This window comes from Meriones unguiculatus, chromosome 7 (assembly GCF_030254825.1).
Source record: "Meriones unguiculatus strain TT.TT164.6M chromosome 7, Bangor_MerUng_6.1, whole genome shotgun sequence".
NCBI lineage: Eukaryota > Metazoa > Chordata > Mammalia > Rodentia > Muridae > Meriones > Meriones unguiculatus.
The window spans coordinates 86,002,107-86,017,846 of record NC_083355.1 but is presented as its reverse complement, the minus strand read 5'-3'; the positions used below and the strand labels follow the sequence as shown (position 1 = coordinate 86,017,846).

At 45.5% G+C, this 15,740-nt stretch overlaps 1 protein-coding gene across 1 annotated transcript; it reads right to left on the bottom strand.

Moving 5' to 3' along the window:
- Nucleotides 1–3,704: 3,704 nt before the first annotated feature.
- Rdh12 (retinol dehydrogenase 12) lies at nt 3,705–15,291 on the bottom strand. The gene is made up of 7 exons (XM_021660523.2): nt 15,076–15,291; nt 13,351–13,469; nt 12,768–12,923; nt 11,924–12,028; nt 10,930–11,139; nt 8,330–8,519; nt 3,705–4,421 (listed from the first exon to the last, which is right to left on the bottom strand). Exons 1-7 carry the CDS (start codon nt 15,141–15,143, stop codon nt 4,319–4,321), a joined length of 951 nt encoding a protein of 316 aa, XP_021516198.1. The 5' UTR covers nt 15,144–15,291; the 3' UTR covers nt 3,705–4,318.
- Nucleotides 15,292–15,740: the final 449 nt, after the last annotated feature.

Here is a 15,740-nt window from a genome sequence, read left to right as displayed (position 1 = left end):
CTTTTTAAATATTTTATTTGTTTTATTTATGTGTATTGGTGTTTTGCCTGCATGTATGTCTGTGCATCATATGCATGCCTGGTGCCCACAGAGACCAGAAGAGGGCAGCAGATTTCCCTGGAACTGAAGTTACAGACAGTTGTAAACTGCCATGTGGGTGCTGGGGACTGAAGCCAGGTCCTCTGCATAAGCAGCGAGTGCTCTTAACTGCTGAACCATCTCTCCAACCCCACCGCTGATCTTTTAATGGTTATGTGACACAGTGACATAGACCTCTCTCTCTCTCTCTCTCTCTCTCTCTCTCTCTCTCTCCCTCTCTCTCTTCTCTAGATTGTGATGTGAGCAAGAAATAAACTTTTACCATAGTGACCACTGAAATCTGGCATTGTTTCTTGTACTACTTACTCTTTTATTGGAATAAGCTGTTCCTTGTGTTCCATGTCTCCTTGGCCAATTGTTTTAGCTAATGGAGATCATAGAGAAAAAAGGCAATGGTTAAAAATTGGATAAACTCCTACAAAGGTTTCTCTTCAGAATGTTAACTTCTAATAAGCAGTTTCATGATACTGAAATCATCTGACAGTGACAAGACCTAGAGGCAGGGGGAAAAAAAAACTAAGTGAAACAGATGTTAAAATTCATTTGGAAGATGATGAAATTGAAAGTGATGAACAAGGCCAGGAAACCAGATGTGGTGACAAACACCACTAATCCCAGAAGGACAGCAGATTCGAGCCTGGGCCATATAGCAAACTCTGAGCCAGTCTGGGGTTCATGTTGAGACCCTCTCTCAAAAAAAAAAAAAAAAAAAAAAAAAAAGCCAGAGACCAGCAGTAGATTAAAAATAGCTGAATATTAGCAATGATCTGTATTTGACATAATGCCACTGTACCAGGACACAAACTTAAATGGTGACACAACGCATTGTCATGTGACAGGACATCTCAGGTCTTAGTAACTCCCTACTGCATGGCCAGTAACCCGAGTTCTCCCCATCTTGTCCTCTACTGGTCTCAGCACGTCAGCTTAATTGTTGGGCCTGCTTAGCTCTCCACTCATGGATGCAGGATACTCGTGGCACCCTCAATGTGCCTGAATGTGTTACAGGCATCACATTCAGCCACAACAGCATGCAACAGGACACAGAATTTCTGCCTGTGCCTCAACTTGTACAACTTGTACACATATACTTTATGTACGTATTCATTCATTCAGTTTTGAGACAGGATCTTTCTATATAGCCTAGGCAGACCTGAAAACTCCCTCTGTAACCCAGGCTGGCCTCGAACTCACCATCTTCCTGCCCAGCCCCCTGAGTATTGGATTTAATTACAGGCATATGCCATCACCCACTTTCTTCAGTTTTCCATCAATTTAGAAACCTTTTCTAGAAACTACCAAAACTTTTTTTCTATGTCCCATTGGCCACAATTGTGTTGTATGCTTTTTTTTCATAACCAATTACTTGGTAAGAAAATGTGATCGCCATGATTGTCTTGGACCAGAGGTTCAGAGTCCAGTAGCATATAAGAATCATCTGGGGAACCTTAAACAACTCTTTGCCCAAAACAGAGCGATCACATATGAGCCCTGGTGTTTAACTATTATGGCTGTTGGGGGTTGGTCTGGTGCTATGTGTTCTAATGCTAATTACTGGCCTCTAAGATCTGGTTGCCACCCGGGAGTACATCCTCACAAACACCTGTCTGTCTTGTGTAAACCTTGCACTGCCTAATTTAAAGTTAATTGATTAATAAAGTGGTTGAAGCCTGTAACTGGGCAGAAGAGAAGGTGGGGTTCAGGTTCCTGGGCTTGGGGGAGGGGAGAGGGAGTCATCTCAGAGAGGGAGCACAAGAGAGAAGAAGCAGAAGATGTATCAGGAGGAGAAGAAGCCGGAGAGAAGTAAGTCACCGTGGAGCAGGATGACCACGAGCACACGGCCATGTGAGCTAACCTGATAGACCAGAAGCAGCCCAGACAGGAGCAATTAAGGCAAGTAACATGAGGTGTGTAGCTGGGAAGCAGCACAATAGCTTAGAGGATCTGCCCAGTTACCTTGCTTTAACGCTGTTATAAACCCAGGAGGTGTCCATCTCGATTAGCTGGGAACTAGGTGGGGTAGAGAAGCCCTCTAGAGTCTAATATCTTATTCCACAATAACAATGTAGGCAGAGATAAGAATACTGAAACAGGCAAATTAGAGTCACAAATGGGATAGTATAGGAAATGACTACGGTTGGCATATTTCAGCTTTCTCATAGTTACAACAAAATACCTCGTGGAAACAACCTAAAGGGGGATGGCTCTATTTTTGGACTCATGGTTTCAGAGGGCTTAGTCTATGGGTGCTTGCCCATATGCACTTGGGCATCATGATGAAAGAAGGTGATAGGAGATTTTTCACCTAGTTACATGGAGAAAGCAGGCAGTGAGGAAGGAGCTGGGAACCAAGCATTGCCTTCAAGGCCTGTTCCAGTCATATACTTCCTCCAATAAGGCTCCGCTTCCTGAAGTCCCCAGAAACTCCCCCAAAATAGTATCACCAGGTGGGCAACAAGTCTGAGTCTGAAGGGGACATTTCACATTCAACCAGGAAGGGCCGGCAATAAGCAGGGTCTGTCTGCTGAAGTTTACTCGTTTTTAATTTCCAAGTAAGATGTGAAAATATCCTGTTTTTTAAATATCAAAAAATTATCTCCTATCAGCCCCTCCTGGGGATAACTGCTCTTAAGAGTCCATCAGAAGAATGGGGAGAGGGCTGCAGAGATGGCTCAGCCATTAAAGGCTGGACTCAAAACCAAAACATCAAAAACATGGGGATATAACTGTGTGCTTGCTTAGCATGACTGAGGTCATAGGTCTAATCCCCAGTGCATATTTATGCTTATATAACTATAATTATATAAATATATATATTTGTACTGGGGATTAGGGATTTTTTTTCCTGTTGAAGGACTTTGGGATGTTTCCTGCTAGTCCAGTGTCTCCATACATGCATATTCTAACATTACTGTAGATACTAAGAAATAAAGGACAGAAGTGAAGGAGTCAGGAGAAGGGCTAGGAGAAGGAGCTTGGGAAAGCATAGGAAGATGTCTGGGTTACTGGGCTTTTCATTGGTGTTTCAAGTTCAGAGGAAGAAATTCTCAGTTTCAGTCCACAGCTGACAGGCTCGGCTGTTTCTGGGCCTTCATGAGACAGGCTGTCACAGTGCTAGGACATGGCAGAGTCTGGGACCAATAAAGATGGCTTCTTGGGCCAATGGTTTATTATCACATTAGACACATCTGCCCACCTCTTCTAGGTGACCTTCAGCAAGGAGGTCATGAGGGCAACAACACAGAAGAATAGGGGAGCTGGAGGGAATTACAGCCATAAGTTTAGGGAGACAGGTTGGCAGGGGCTTTCTTAATTGTATCTAAATGACAAATCTGTCTGGTCATACTCTGTGGTGAAGCTGAATGGCTCTGTATTTAAAGCCACACTTCTCACTTCTCATAGTAAAATCCTGGCATTGAAAGAAACCCGAGTGATCACCCAGCTTGACCATCTTACTGTGTACCCAGACACAGAATTCTGAGAAAGCTCAGGATGTCTGGGTGAGTGGTTCAGTGGGGTGACATATGATTCACTGGACTAACAGACTGATTTCCTTTCCTCCATTTCTCCCTGAGAAAATGCATACAGCAATGAGATGAGCACAAATCTTTATTTCTCTAAAAATTGAGGTAAAGAGAATGGGGTTTTTTTTGGGGGGCGGGGGGAAGGGGGAGTCTACATGGTGGAAAATGGAAAGGTCCAGCTTCATGCAGTGGCTCCAGGATGCTCAAAGGAAGAAATGAAGTTTGGCCAACGTGAGCTACTTCTTCCTGAGCTGGTCTGAACTCCAGGGTCGCGCCTTCCATTTCATTTCAACGAGAAAAGAGGCCAATCTAAAGTCTGAGGCTACAGCTCCTAGGAGTGTGCAGTGCTGGCATTCCTGTGAACACATCAGCTACTGTCTACAGTTCTGGTGAGGGAACTGATTCAATTCCTTTACCACCTGTGTCCAACCTGGAATCTACACAGTCCTCTTGCCCCCGAGAATTATGGATTCTCTAAGGCTTTGAGAATGGTCTGCAGGTGTGAATATCATCCTGTACTATGGCCCCGCCTCACAAAAAGGTTGTGCATAAAAGGTTCCAGAAGGTTCTGGGTAGGCAGGAGTCACAGCAGCAGCAGCAGGCCAGGAGGATAATCCTTTCAGGTTGTCCTTCTCTTTGGTCCCCTTCTATTATGCCATAGATTGGCCCTGAAAAGGCCAGGGTCTTTGGGCCAACTATTCCCACTGGATTCCTAGAAGTTCACAGCTGACATTCCACAGGCGCTCAGCTGTTTTCTTATTCCGGGCCCTTGGGGACACCCAAGTCCTCTTGCAGTCACTGGCAGGCAGAGAGAATGAACATTAGAATAAAAACTGACAATCTCAAACACATTTCTCAGAATAGATTTCTGATTACCTAAACTATATGCAGTAGGCTTAAAGAAACTTAACTGGAATGAATTATTATGTATTTCAGGGTCAGGCATGATAGCCTGGCCTAAATAATCCTGGCCCTTGGGGAGCAGAGGCAGGAAGGTAAGGAGTTCAAGACTATCCTTGGCCACAGAGTGACTTTGGGGCTATCGTGGTCTATAATTAGTCCCTGTCTTGAAAAATCAAAGTACAGGAGCTAGAGAGATGAGTTGGTAGCTAAGACTGTTTGCTGCTCTTCCAGGTGTGGTCCCCAGCACAAAATCAATCAACCTACAACTACCTGTGACTTTAGTTGCAGAGGATACAATATCCTCTTTGACCTCCATGACCTCACACACATATACAGTCACACAGACACACATAAATTAAAAAATTAAAACCCTCCAAATATAAATATGCATGTACATATACATACATACTTAAACTTTGAATAGTAACACATGGGTTTTTGTTAATGTAGTCTACCACAAGGTATAATAGCAGACTGATACCCAGCTACTTCAAAGTAATTGCGAGCAAAAGAGGCATTATAAAATATCTTCAGGAATTCAATGTGACATGAAAATACCTGTAGCCCTATGGTGGCGGTGTCACAGATAACACCACAATTACTTTCTTACTAAGTTTAGATAAACCCTGAATTCCATCTGGAGTCACTTGTGCCCAGTGAGACCCACCTATGGACCCATCCTGCTTTAGAGTGAGCAGAGGGACCAAGGAGAGAGGGGTAATGGAAGAGAGAGAGTGCTCCACTGGGCTTCTGTATTTTATAATGATGAAAGCTCCACAAGATGTTTGGAAAATATAATTCTGATAAAAGAAAAGCCTATCATTTAGCTGGCCTTTTTTTTTTCAGCTATGTTGGTTTATGTAGAGATATACATAAGTTTATGTATATTTTTCCTTTTATTCAAAAGTGGGCTTGTGTATTTAGTTTGGGGAAAAGTCTTTCTTTTGTTAAAATGTATTTTAATTGTATAGATGGCAAATAAATGTGTGCCCTTCTTTAAAAAACCTTTTAAATGATAAATAAGAAGAATAAGAAGTTGCAGCCAGGCATGGCAGCACACACCTTTAATCCCTCATATGGGAGGCAGAGACAGATGGATCTCTGTAAGTTCAAGGCCAGCCTGCCTACTCAGCCAGCCTGTGCACTCCTTTTTTATACCTTGCCTGACTCTTTGTCAAACTCCCTTGAAGTAACTATTACTGGCTGGTCTTTCTAGACTACTCATTATATTTTTTTATTTTTATTTTTATTTTTGTAATGAATGTTTATATTGTTTTTAAGAATATTTTAATTTTATGTGCCAATGTGTCTGTGTGCCTGCTTGTACATATGAGTGAGTGCCTGTGGAGGTAAAAAGAGGATGTCAGATCCTTTGGAGCTGAAATTACAAGCAGTTGTGAGACCCGGGGCTGAGAACTGAACTAGGGTCCTCTGAAAGAGCAGTAAGAACTCTTAGCTGCTGGGCCATGTCTCCAGCTCCTACAGTTTTGTATTCTATGTTTTGTTTGTTTGTTTGTTTGTTTCTCTCATGACATTGTATTATGACTCCATTCTATCTGTCACATTCATTAGGCAGAAATGTAAGCACTCAGATTGTGGGGTAGATTTGTTCAATAAACATAGACTGTATGCCAGAATTGGTGGCATACACCTTTAATCCCAGCACTTGCCAACTGGGTGGCAGAGGCAGGCAGATCTCTGTGAGTTTGAGGTCTATCTGGTAAACATAATGAATTTCAGGATGCCCAGGACCACATAGAGAGACCCTGTCTTGAAGAAACAAACAGAGAAAAAAAGGATGCAAACCAAACATAATGAGTCACAAATATAATTCAGATTTGCTAGTGGCCACATTTGAATAAGGGAAAGAAACTAGCCATGCTGGGACACAGCTATAGAGCCAGAACTCAGAAGACTGGGACAGCAGAATCAGAAGTTTGTGGCCAGATTGGATGTCAGAGAGAGAAACTGCCTCTAAACTAAATCAAGAGCTGGGTGGTGGTGGTACACCCCTCTAATCCCAGCACTCGGGAGGCAGAGGCGGATGAAACTCTTAATTTGACCCAGCTGAGATGACCCTGTGAATCAATACACATAGCACACTTAGATAAATATCAAGAGCTCTAGCGATATTGGCTGCTGTCACTCATCCATTCTCCTACCGCAGACACTAAACTTGCTCCCAGTCCTGCCACAAAGGGTACCTCGCTTAGCAAAGGACAGTAGAACGGACTGGGATGGATTACATTATGGAAAGGGAAGGAGCCTTTATCTTGGACTCCTTATTAGGAAGCTCTGGCTGCATGTGGAGTTGTGTTTACGTGTGGTACTTAAATTTCTATTCCTTCACACCAACAGACAAGGCCAATCCCAACAACACTGAGGGGGAGGGTTCCCACTGGGCAAACATGACCTCCTCCTAGCATTTTTTAATATAAATTTTTATTTATTAGAATTTATTCACTATGTATCCCAGCTGTAACCCCACCCTTGTTCCCTCCCAATCCCACCCTCCCTCCCTCATCTCCCATGCCCCTTCCCCAGTCCACTGATAGGGAGGACCTCTTCCTCTTCCATCTGACTCTAGCCTATCAGGTCTCATCAGGACTGTCTTTCATAGTCTTCCTCTGTGGCCTGGTCAGGCTGCTCCCCGCCTCAGGGGGAGGTGATCAAAGAGCCAGCCACCGAGTTCATGTCAGAGACAGCCCCTTCTCCCTTACTAGGGAGCCCATTTAGAGACTGAGCTGCCATAGGCTACCTCTGTGCAGGGGGTCTGGGTTATCTCCATGAATGGTCCTTGTTTGGAGTATCAGTCTCAGAAAAGACCCCTAGGCCCAGATTTTTTGGTTCTGTTGCTCTCCTTGTGGAGCTCCAGACCCTTCCAGGTCTTTCTATCTCCCTCTTCTGTCTTCTGTCATAAGATTCCCTGCACTCTGCCCAAAGTTTGGCTATGAGTCTCAGCATCAATTTTAGTACTCTTCTGGGTAAAGTCTTTCAGAGGCCCTCTGTGGTAGGCTCTTGTCTTGTTCCTTATTTTCACATTCTTCCAGTGTCTATCCCATTTGTCTTTCTGAATGAAGATTGAGCATCTTACCCGGGGTCCTCCTTCTTGCTTAGCTTCTTTAGGTGAACAGATTTTAGTACGTTTATCCTATATTATATGTCTAATATCCACTTATAAGTGAGTATATACCATGTGTGTCTTTCTGTTTCTGGGATACCTCACTCAGGATGATCTTTTCTAGTTCCCATCATTTGCCTGCAAATTTCATGATTTCCTTGTTTTTAATTGCTGAGTGTATTCCACTGTGTAAATGTACCACAATTTCTGTACCCATTTCTCAGTTGAGGGACATCTGGGTCGTTTCCAGGTTCTGCCTATTATGAACAAAGCTGCTATGAACATGGTTAAAGCAAATGTCCTTGTTGTAGACTTGAGCATCTTTTGGATATATGCCCAAGAGTGGTACAGCTGGATTTTGAGGTAGCGCTACTCCAAAGTAATACCAAAGAATTCAAATGTCAAATCAGCTGAGCCTTAAAGGAAAAGAAGCCAGAGGGCCGCTAATATTCTTGTTATAGCATAACCAACAGGGAAAGCCTTCACGGCTTTCAGAACGCAAGGGTGCTCACAGAAGCGTGGCACACTAGAATAAACTTTAGTTTCTTCGGATGATTCCCAGGAATGGGTTAGCAGACCCGACCCACGCCTGGATTCCATCAGCAGGCACACGGAGTCTGACCCGTGCCAAGCTCCTGGGGTGCTGTGATTCGCAGGCACACCCTGCCCTGCCAACTCTTACCTGAAGTACTTGCCGCTCAGGGGCTCCAGGCCCTCTGCCAGGGCGCAGTGCAGGCTGGTCTGGGCCCCCTGCCGAGTGGACTTGAAGAAGGGTGAGAAGAGCCGCCACAACAGGCACAGCACGACAGAGTGCCGGACGATCTCAGACATGACAACACCTGGGTGTACCGCATAGGAGGTGACCCCCGTGCCTAGGACAAAGAGGACACAATGAGACCAGGGACACACTCTAAGTCCTCGGCAAAATGTCCAAGTGGAAGAAAGGACTGGGGTGTCCTTGACCCCACAGCGTTCCCCAAGTTCTGCCTGATGTCTGGTTCTGGATCTCTGCTTCACCTGTCTCCATTCTGATGACGTCCGAGCAAGGCACCGATCTATGAGGACGGCAGAATATCACTAGAGCCAGCCACTGAGTTCATGTCAGAGACAGCCCATGTCAGTGACAGCAGAATATCACTAGAAATCGTTCCATCGACTTTTGCTTTTTGCAAGTCGTGTTTTTTTGGTTCTGTCCTAGGTCTCCGGGTCCCGGCCCTCCAGGCAGTGTCGGTGATGAGCTCCCTCTAAAGGCATGGGTCTCAAGCTGGGTCTCAATGGCTAGCCACTCCCACAATTTCTGCGCAGCCTGATTGTAGGTCGACGGTACAAGAAAACCCACAGAATCAACTAACCTGGGCTCATAGAGGCCCGCAGAGACTGAACTGCCAACCGGAGAGCCTACACGGGACTGACCTAGGTCCTCTTCAGATGTTACAGTTGCATAGCTTGGTCTTCTTGTAGGACTCCTCACAGTGGGAGCAGGGGCTGTCTCTGACTCTGTTGGCTGCTTCTGGGACCCTTTCCTCTCACTGGGTTGCCTCATGTAGCCCGAATAGAAGAGGAGGTGCCTAAGCTAACTGAACTTGATATGCCATGGCTGGTTGATATCCATGGGAGGCCTGCCATTTTCTGAAGAGAAACTGAGGAGGAACGGATGGGAATGGGCAAAAGAGGTGAGGAGAGCAGGGAGGGCAAACTGCAGCCAAGGTGTAAAATTAATCAACCAATTAATTTAAAAGAGAGACTTGGTAAATACAAGCCTAAGGTTCTACTTAACCTGCCTGGTAATGAATTAACCTCTAGAATGGTCTACATAGCCTTCTCAGCTTTCTGTGCTCCAACAGAAGAGTTCTATTTCAATGTTATCTTATCCGGGGGTTTACACACTCCTAATAAAAACATGTGGGGAATAGTAGCGTTAATTATTCAGAGCAGTGTCTCTGCCATTTCTGTGGGAGGAGCTTTGGGACAACAATCTATCTGAAAGGTTAGGGGTAGAGGCCAGTTGAGCCAGCGCATTTATGAGGTGCGGATAGAGGCGCGTTGGTGGAAATTATGGGACATTAAGCTGCCCCCAAACACAGCCTGATACCACCTCGTTTTCAATACTTTTTACATGCAAGGGCTGTGCTGTGCACTTTCCCTGTATTGTTTTTGTTGTTGTTGTTGTTTTGGTTTGGTTTACACAACTTTACTGAAAGAAAATAAATCAGTTACTAGCAGAATTATCAGTGTGCCTCAGTTACTCGGTGAGATATTAAACTGCTAGAAGATGGGCTAACTCTAATAACTGGCAATTTAAGTGGAAACTACAAAAGTTTTGAGATTCTAATTTAAAATCGTTTCATTTAAAACCAAATGGTGTTTGATTTTCAGTTTGCACTCTCTGTGAGGTAAGAGCAAGCATTCCATCAGGCCTTGGTGGAGGTCTGACAGGGAGCAGCTGGTCAAGATCAGGAACAGCAGTTTGATTCCAGCTACCCGGCAGGCTCTTCTGAGGTAAGGTGACACTGCATGCCATCTCATCCTCCCAGAGCCCAATCCTGGGATGCGTTCTCATCCACACTGCTGTTTGTTTCGTAGATTGTGAATCTGTGGCACTAGGGGGACACAGGACATGCAAATTTGGATCACTTAGCAGTGGGCAAAACAGATAAGGGAATTTAGGAGATGATTCAAGCAGGAGACTGCTGCCATCTCGGAATATCGAGGCAAATGACGCCACTACTGTTAACATTTAGGTGATAAATCTGGTAGCAAATGCAGTCTTGGCTGGTTGAGAAAGGTAGCCCTGTGGGGGGAAAAATGCCAAAAAATAATACACTGATTCGGTATGGACTGTCATCGGGCCCCTTAATTGTGGCTTGTCAAAGAAGCACCATCCTCCACTGACCTCCAGAACACTGTGGGGAGAGGTGTGGGACAAGACACTAAATTTCTTATTAATCCACGTAGTCTGTGGTCCCTGCTGCCCCGACACATTAGTTTACAGGTCTGGTCAAATAATGTTTTAGTATCCACCTGCTGCTTCTACCTGCCACTTTGCTATTGACTCTATTATTTTTGTTTGCTATATACTTAATAAACTCACTTAATCAAAATGGAAAGCTCAGGAATCCTAGATCATTTTCTGAACTATACAGGACACTACTAAAATGTATATGCTCAACAGTCTTGTTCCAGAAGTTTCTATGAACGTACAGTCTTGACCAAGGACCCTGTTTTTGTTTTAGTTTTTTAATAATAAAGCATGTGAATATTCTATCATCTCTCCACACTTACCTTGGAGCCGCTTGGCCAACTCTCGAGTGAAAAGCACATTGGCGAGCTTGCTGTGGGCATAGGCGAGACAACGGTGGTAGTATTTCTCGCCTTGGAGGTCATGGAAACGGATCTTACCACAGAGGTGGGCCACTGAGGAGAGGTTGATCACCCGTGCGGGAGCAGACTCCTTCAGCCGCCCCAAAAGCAGGTATGTAAGAAGAAAGTGGCCTACAAAGAAATCCAAAGGGAGAACTCAGGGGTGGGACAGCCCTAGCTCAGGGTGTGTGGACTGGAGACAGGACTTCCACATCTCACTGTCTTCTGGGCGTGAGGAAAGTTTGACACGTGAGTTAATCAGTGCTAAGTGGTCACTTATTCTAAGTGAGTTGATTCTCCAAAGCAAGGGCCGAAGCTAGACCATAGTAAGACACTATTTAATGTAAATTTTGTACCCATTGTTTATATACCCATATGCTAGCCTCCAATTTCTCCATATAATATGGGCCCTGACATACTCATACAGAAAGAAAGCTAAAGTAGTCAGGGAAAATAACATTTTGCCCAGGATCCAAGACTATGCCACATGCTGCCCTGACTAGAACCTTAATCTTAAACTCTGAACACCAGTTTATCTTTTGTGTCAACTTCTCAAGGTTCACTTACCCCCACAGAGTAGACCAAGGCTTGTTCTGACTCTCATATGGATGTTACTTCCCCTGCCAACTCCAGATTCCCGAACAGCCACAGGTTGGCACTGCCCAGCAAGCCCTGCCCCATCCAAGGGTGCCATTGCTTCTCCCTAGCATCTTCTGAATAAATGCACGGAGTCACATTTTGACTGCTTAGAAAAGTGCCAACAGCGATGTGTCTGCTGCAGGGAGAGTCTATGAGGACCCTATGAGGCTCCATGAGGATCAGTGGAGATCCTGAGCACAGAGGCACCGCCATCTTCCTACAGAGAGCGAGGCGTGGGTTAGAACTCAGCGTTTTAATTCCCCCCTGTGATACTTACCCAGGTGGTTGACTCCAAATTGGGTTTCAAAGCCATCCGCTGTCTTAGAATATGGACACATCATCACTCCTGCGTTGTTGATCAAAATATGGAGCTTCTTTTCCTCTGTTGAGAACAATTGGGGAGACCTGTGGCTAGCAAGGCACCTTCCAGCCACCTTTCACCATCCCAAGTGTTTGACCCCGGGCTTTTGTCTGTGAACACTCTTTGCTGGGCAGGGTTATCACTCTTGTCTTCTAAGATAAAGTGTTGGCTCAGAAGTCAATAACTATTCCCCTTTTGGTCTTGTCTGTGTGATATGGAATTATCATTGTCACTGGGTTTCTAATTTTACTTGCTGATATCTTCCCGGACACCATTTGTTCATTACGGCAAGTAACTGGAGAGCAGGCTCTCATTGGTGGGCCCTGGAAAGACACAGTAAAACAAGGCACACCTAGACCTTGTCCCTCAAGGATCTGTAGTTCTTGGTGTATGCTGGTAATTTCCCAAGACATGGGAGCATTTTGACGGTGGCACACACTGGTGCCTGTAACCACAGAAGGTTTACTTTTCTGGATAAAAGAAAAGAGCAGAATCAGGGCCACACCTTATGCCAAGGTACAAGCCCAGACGTGGAGATGACATCTCCAAGATTCCCACTGTGGGACAAAAATGTCGATAAGGATCCAGGCCAGCTCGTCCACCTGCCATCCCTTTGCCAGTTCCCTGTCCTGCTGGTTTATGTAGCTAAACCTGTCTAGTGGGATCATGGGTATGATGCAAGGGCCATATAAGGTCCTGGGTGGAGCAGCCATTTCCACACTTAGTTTCCTACCTTCCTGGCTACTCAACAGAACCTTACCTGACAGGAATCCCTCAGCAAAGGCCCGGATGGATTTGGTATCAGATAGGTCCAATTTCCGCACCAGCACCTGGGAGTTCTTGGTATCCGCTCGGATTTCACTAGCAGCAGACTCTCCCTTCAGCACATCTCGACACGCAATGTATACTCGAGCTCCTGGGGCCAAAGCAGAAAGGGCAATGTGTACAGAGGAACAGGAAGTGAGCTTGGGTAGAGCATACTCAGAGCTGTCCCTACGGCAATGGAGTGGCCACATTGCCACTTCCAGATCCTCGCAGTGGAGCGGAGAACCCTCATTTCACACTTCAATGTTTAATTCTGCTCAGTCTCTACCTCAGAATAACTGAATGGACCACTGTCATGACGACACATTATTCTCCTCACTCTCTGAAGGGAAGAAGGGGAGGAGCTCTGCTGAAAGGCAGAGTAAATTAGTGTCACATCAGGCTTGGTTTCCAGTTTCCTTGAATTTCCACCAGAGCCTCCAAGCCCAGGAAGAAAGACAAGGACATTCAGGCAGAACCCCAGCGAAGAGGGCAGGAGGTTTGGCCCTGCCAAGACAGAGGAGAAGGATTCAACTCACCTCTTCGAGCGAGCTCTCTGGCCGTCTCCTTGCCAATGCCCGTGTTGGCACCTGTGATGACCACTACCTTCCCAGGGATCTTCATACTTGTTGTACAAACTCCACCAGCAAAGTACTTCCTGTCACCAAAGGGAGGAAAATCAAACACCATTTTCCCAATCTCATGCTGAGATGCATAAAGTAAGGCCACATAATCCAAAGAAGGAGGTCCTTAAGTTGGAGGTATAAAATCTTATCCTGGCAGAAGTTAATTGGCATGGGCCACTTTTTGGTTGGGCAAGGTAGTGGACAGCTCATAGGCGTGGATTGGAAGAGCATGTGTCCAGAAGGTAAAAATAGTCACCTGGGCAAGCAAAGAAAGTGCTCCTGAGTCAGGGCCAATAGAGACATTCCTTGCCAGATGACAAAGATATCAATCCAATCTCTAGACTATCATAGGTCATCTTCCTCCTCTGACCCACATTGGACCCATGTGGGTGATGAACATTAATGGGCTCAGTGCTCCTGAGCCCGAAGGCTCCAACAGTTACCATAGGAACTGGCAAAGAGCATCTGGGCTGACACACATAAAACTATCTCCCCTCAGCTACCTCTTCAGTTTTAGAAGACTAGAGCATTCTGAAAGACTTTCTGCCACTGTGTGAAGGATTTTATTCAGGCCATTGGCACACAGAGAAAACGTTGCTGTTGAAAGCAAGATCAAAAAGGCTAGACTACTTTCTGAACATCCCTGGCTGTCAGACACTGGGCTAGCCACTTTCTATACACTATCTTTTCTAAATACCTTCTACACCCACTGTCTATCCCAGGCTAGACACTTTCTACCCTCATGAGACCTATCCCAGGCTTGACTTTCTGCACAATGTCTAGCCCAGGCTAGACAGTCTCTACACTCACTCTTCTTCCCAGGCTAGACACTGTCCATATGTACTATCTTTCCATATGTCATTTATATTAATCTCCTCAGCCATTTCAGTATCATCTCTACATTACAAAGGGAAAAAACAAAAAACCTGAAGCTCAAAGATGTTCAAGTCATTTCTAAGGATGGCCAGGATTGAGTATGACATCTGACACTCTGTCCCCAGTATGTCTGTCTAACCTTTCTCTTGGGGGGTATGTGTGTGTGAGGATTCAAGACAGGGTCTCTCAATGGCCCCGGCTGCCCTGGAACTCAGCCTGTAGACCAGGCTGGCCTCTAACCTAGAGATCTGACTGCTTCCGCCTCCTGGATATGGGGATTAAAGGAGAGCACAACCACACTCAGCTCCTATCTAACCTTTATCATCAGCAAATTCTAAATTCTCCACTCAGAATAGCTATTTCTTTGACAGCTGCAGAACTCCAAAAGGGACTTCCAAAACACTGAGAGAAAGCATCAAGGGAAGGAAGTTTGTTTCCTCCCCAGAGTGCCTACTACTTGCTAATGAGTCCCTCAGCAATGACATCGCCAGGATACTCCACCTTACCGTGGGGCAGAAAAGAAAAGGAAAGTGTCAGAGAAGCCTGAAGGAATCAGAGGAAAGAGCCAGGACAGTCACCCACTCTGCCTTCGTTAAGCATCAGAATTCAAATCAACCCCACCTCCTCCCCACGGCATCCATAATCCCTCCTTTCCTGCTTTTCCTGCCTTAATCTCTCCCTCGCCGCCCCCCTTCATCTTTTAGCGGTGGAAACGTGCTACCACTTTACGAAGTAGTGTTGAGCTGCTGGACTGAGACAAACCTGATGGATGGAGCTGTCAGATATAAGATGAAGAGGGACGTCGTGAACAGCCCTAAGATAAACAGCATCTTGTCAGCCTCCTCAGTGGCTGCTGCTCCAGCTTCCACCCTCGACCTGGCCTCGGGATCCGTCTCTAGCTCAGACTCCTGGAAGCTTCTGTTGTCGACTCGTGGCTCCTCTCAGCTCAGGGCACTCCGCAACAGGCTGGCTTAAGCAGTGCCTAGAATCTTACTTAAATCCGAGAGCCGCCGGAGCACAGCCTCCTGGGAGATGTAGTCCCTGAGGGGAGGGGCTTAAGGACCGGTAAGGACTTCACCTTTTGCTGGCAGGGAGAATTTGGCGAAACTGGAGTTCCCCCAACACCTGCCTCCAAGATAGACTATGTTAAACTTTATCAGCGGACTCCCTAAAAGCCAAGCATAGTGACACACTCTTGTAATCCAAGTTATTTGGCAGGCTGAAGCAGGATGCTCACTTGAGCCTACAAGTTCAAGACCAGCCTAAACAATGTAACAAGACTGTGTCAAAAAAAAAAAAAAGTGAGCATGCAAACAGACAAACAAACAAAAAAACCCAAGACCTAATGATGCTTGAAATATGTGTGATTTAAAATGAAAGAGGAGGGGTCAGAGAGATAGCTAAGTGGGTAAAAGCGCTTTTCAGGC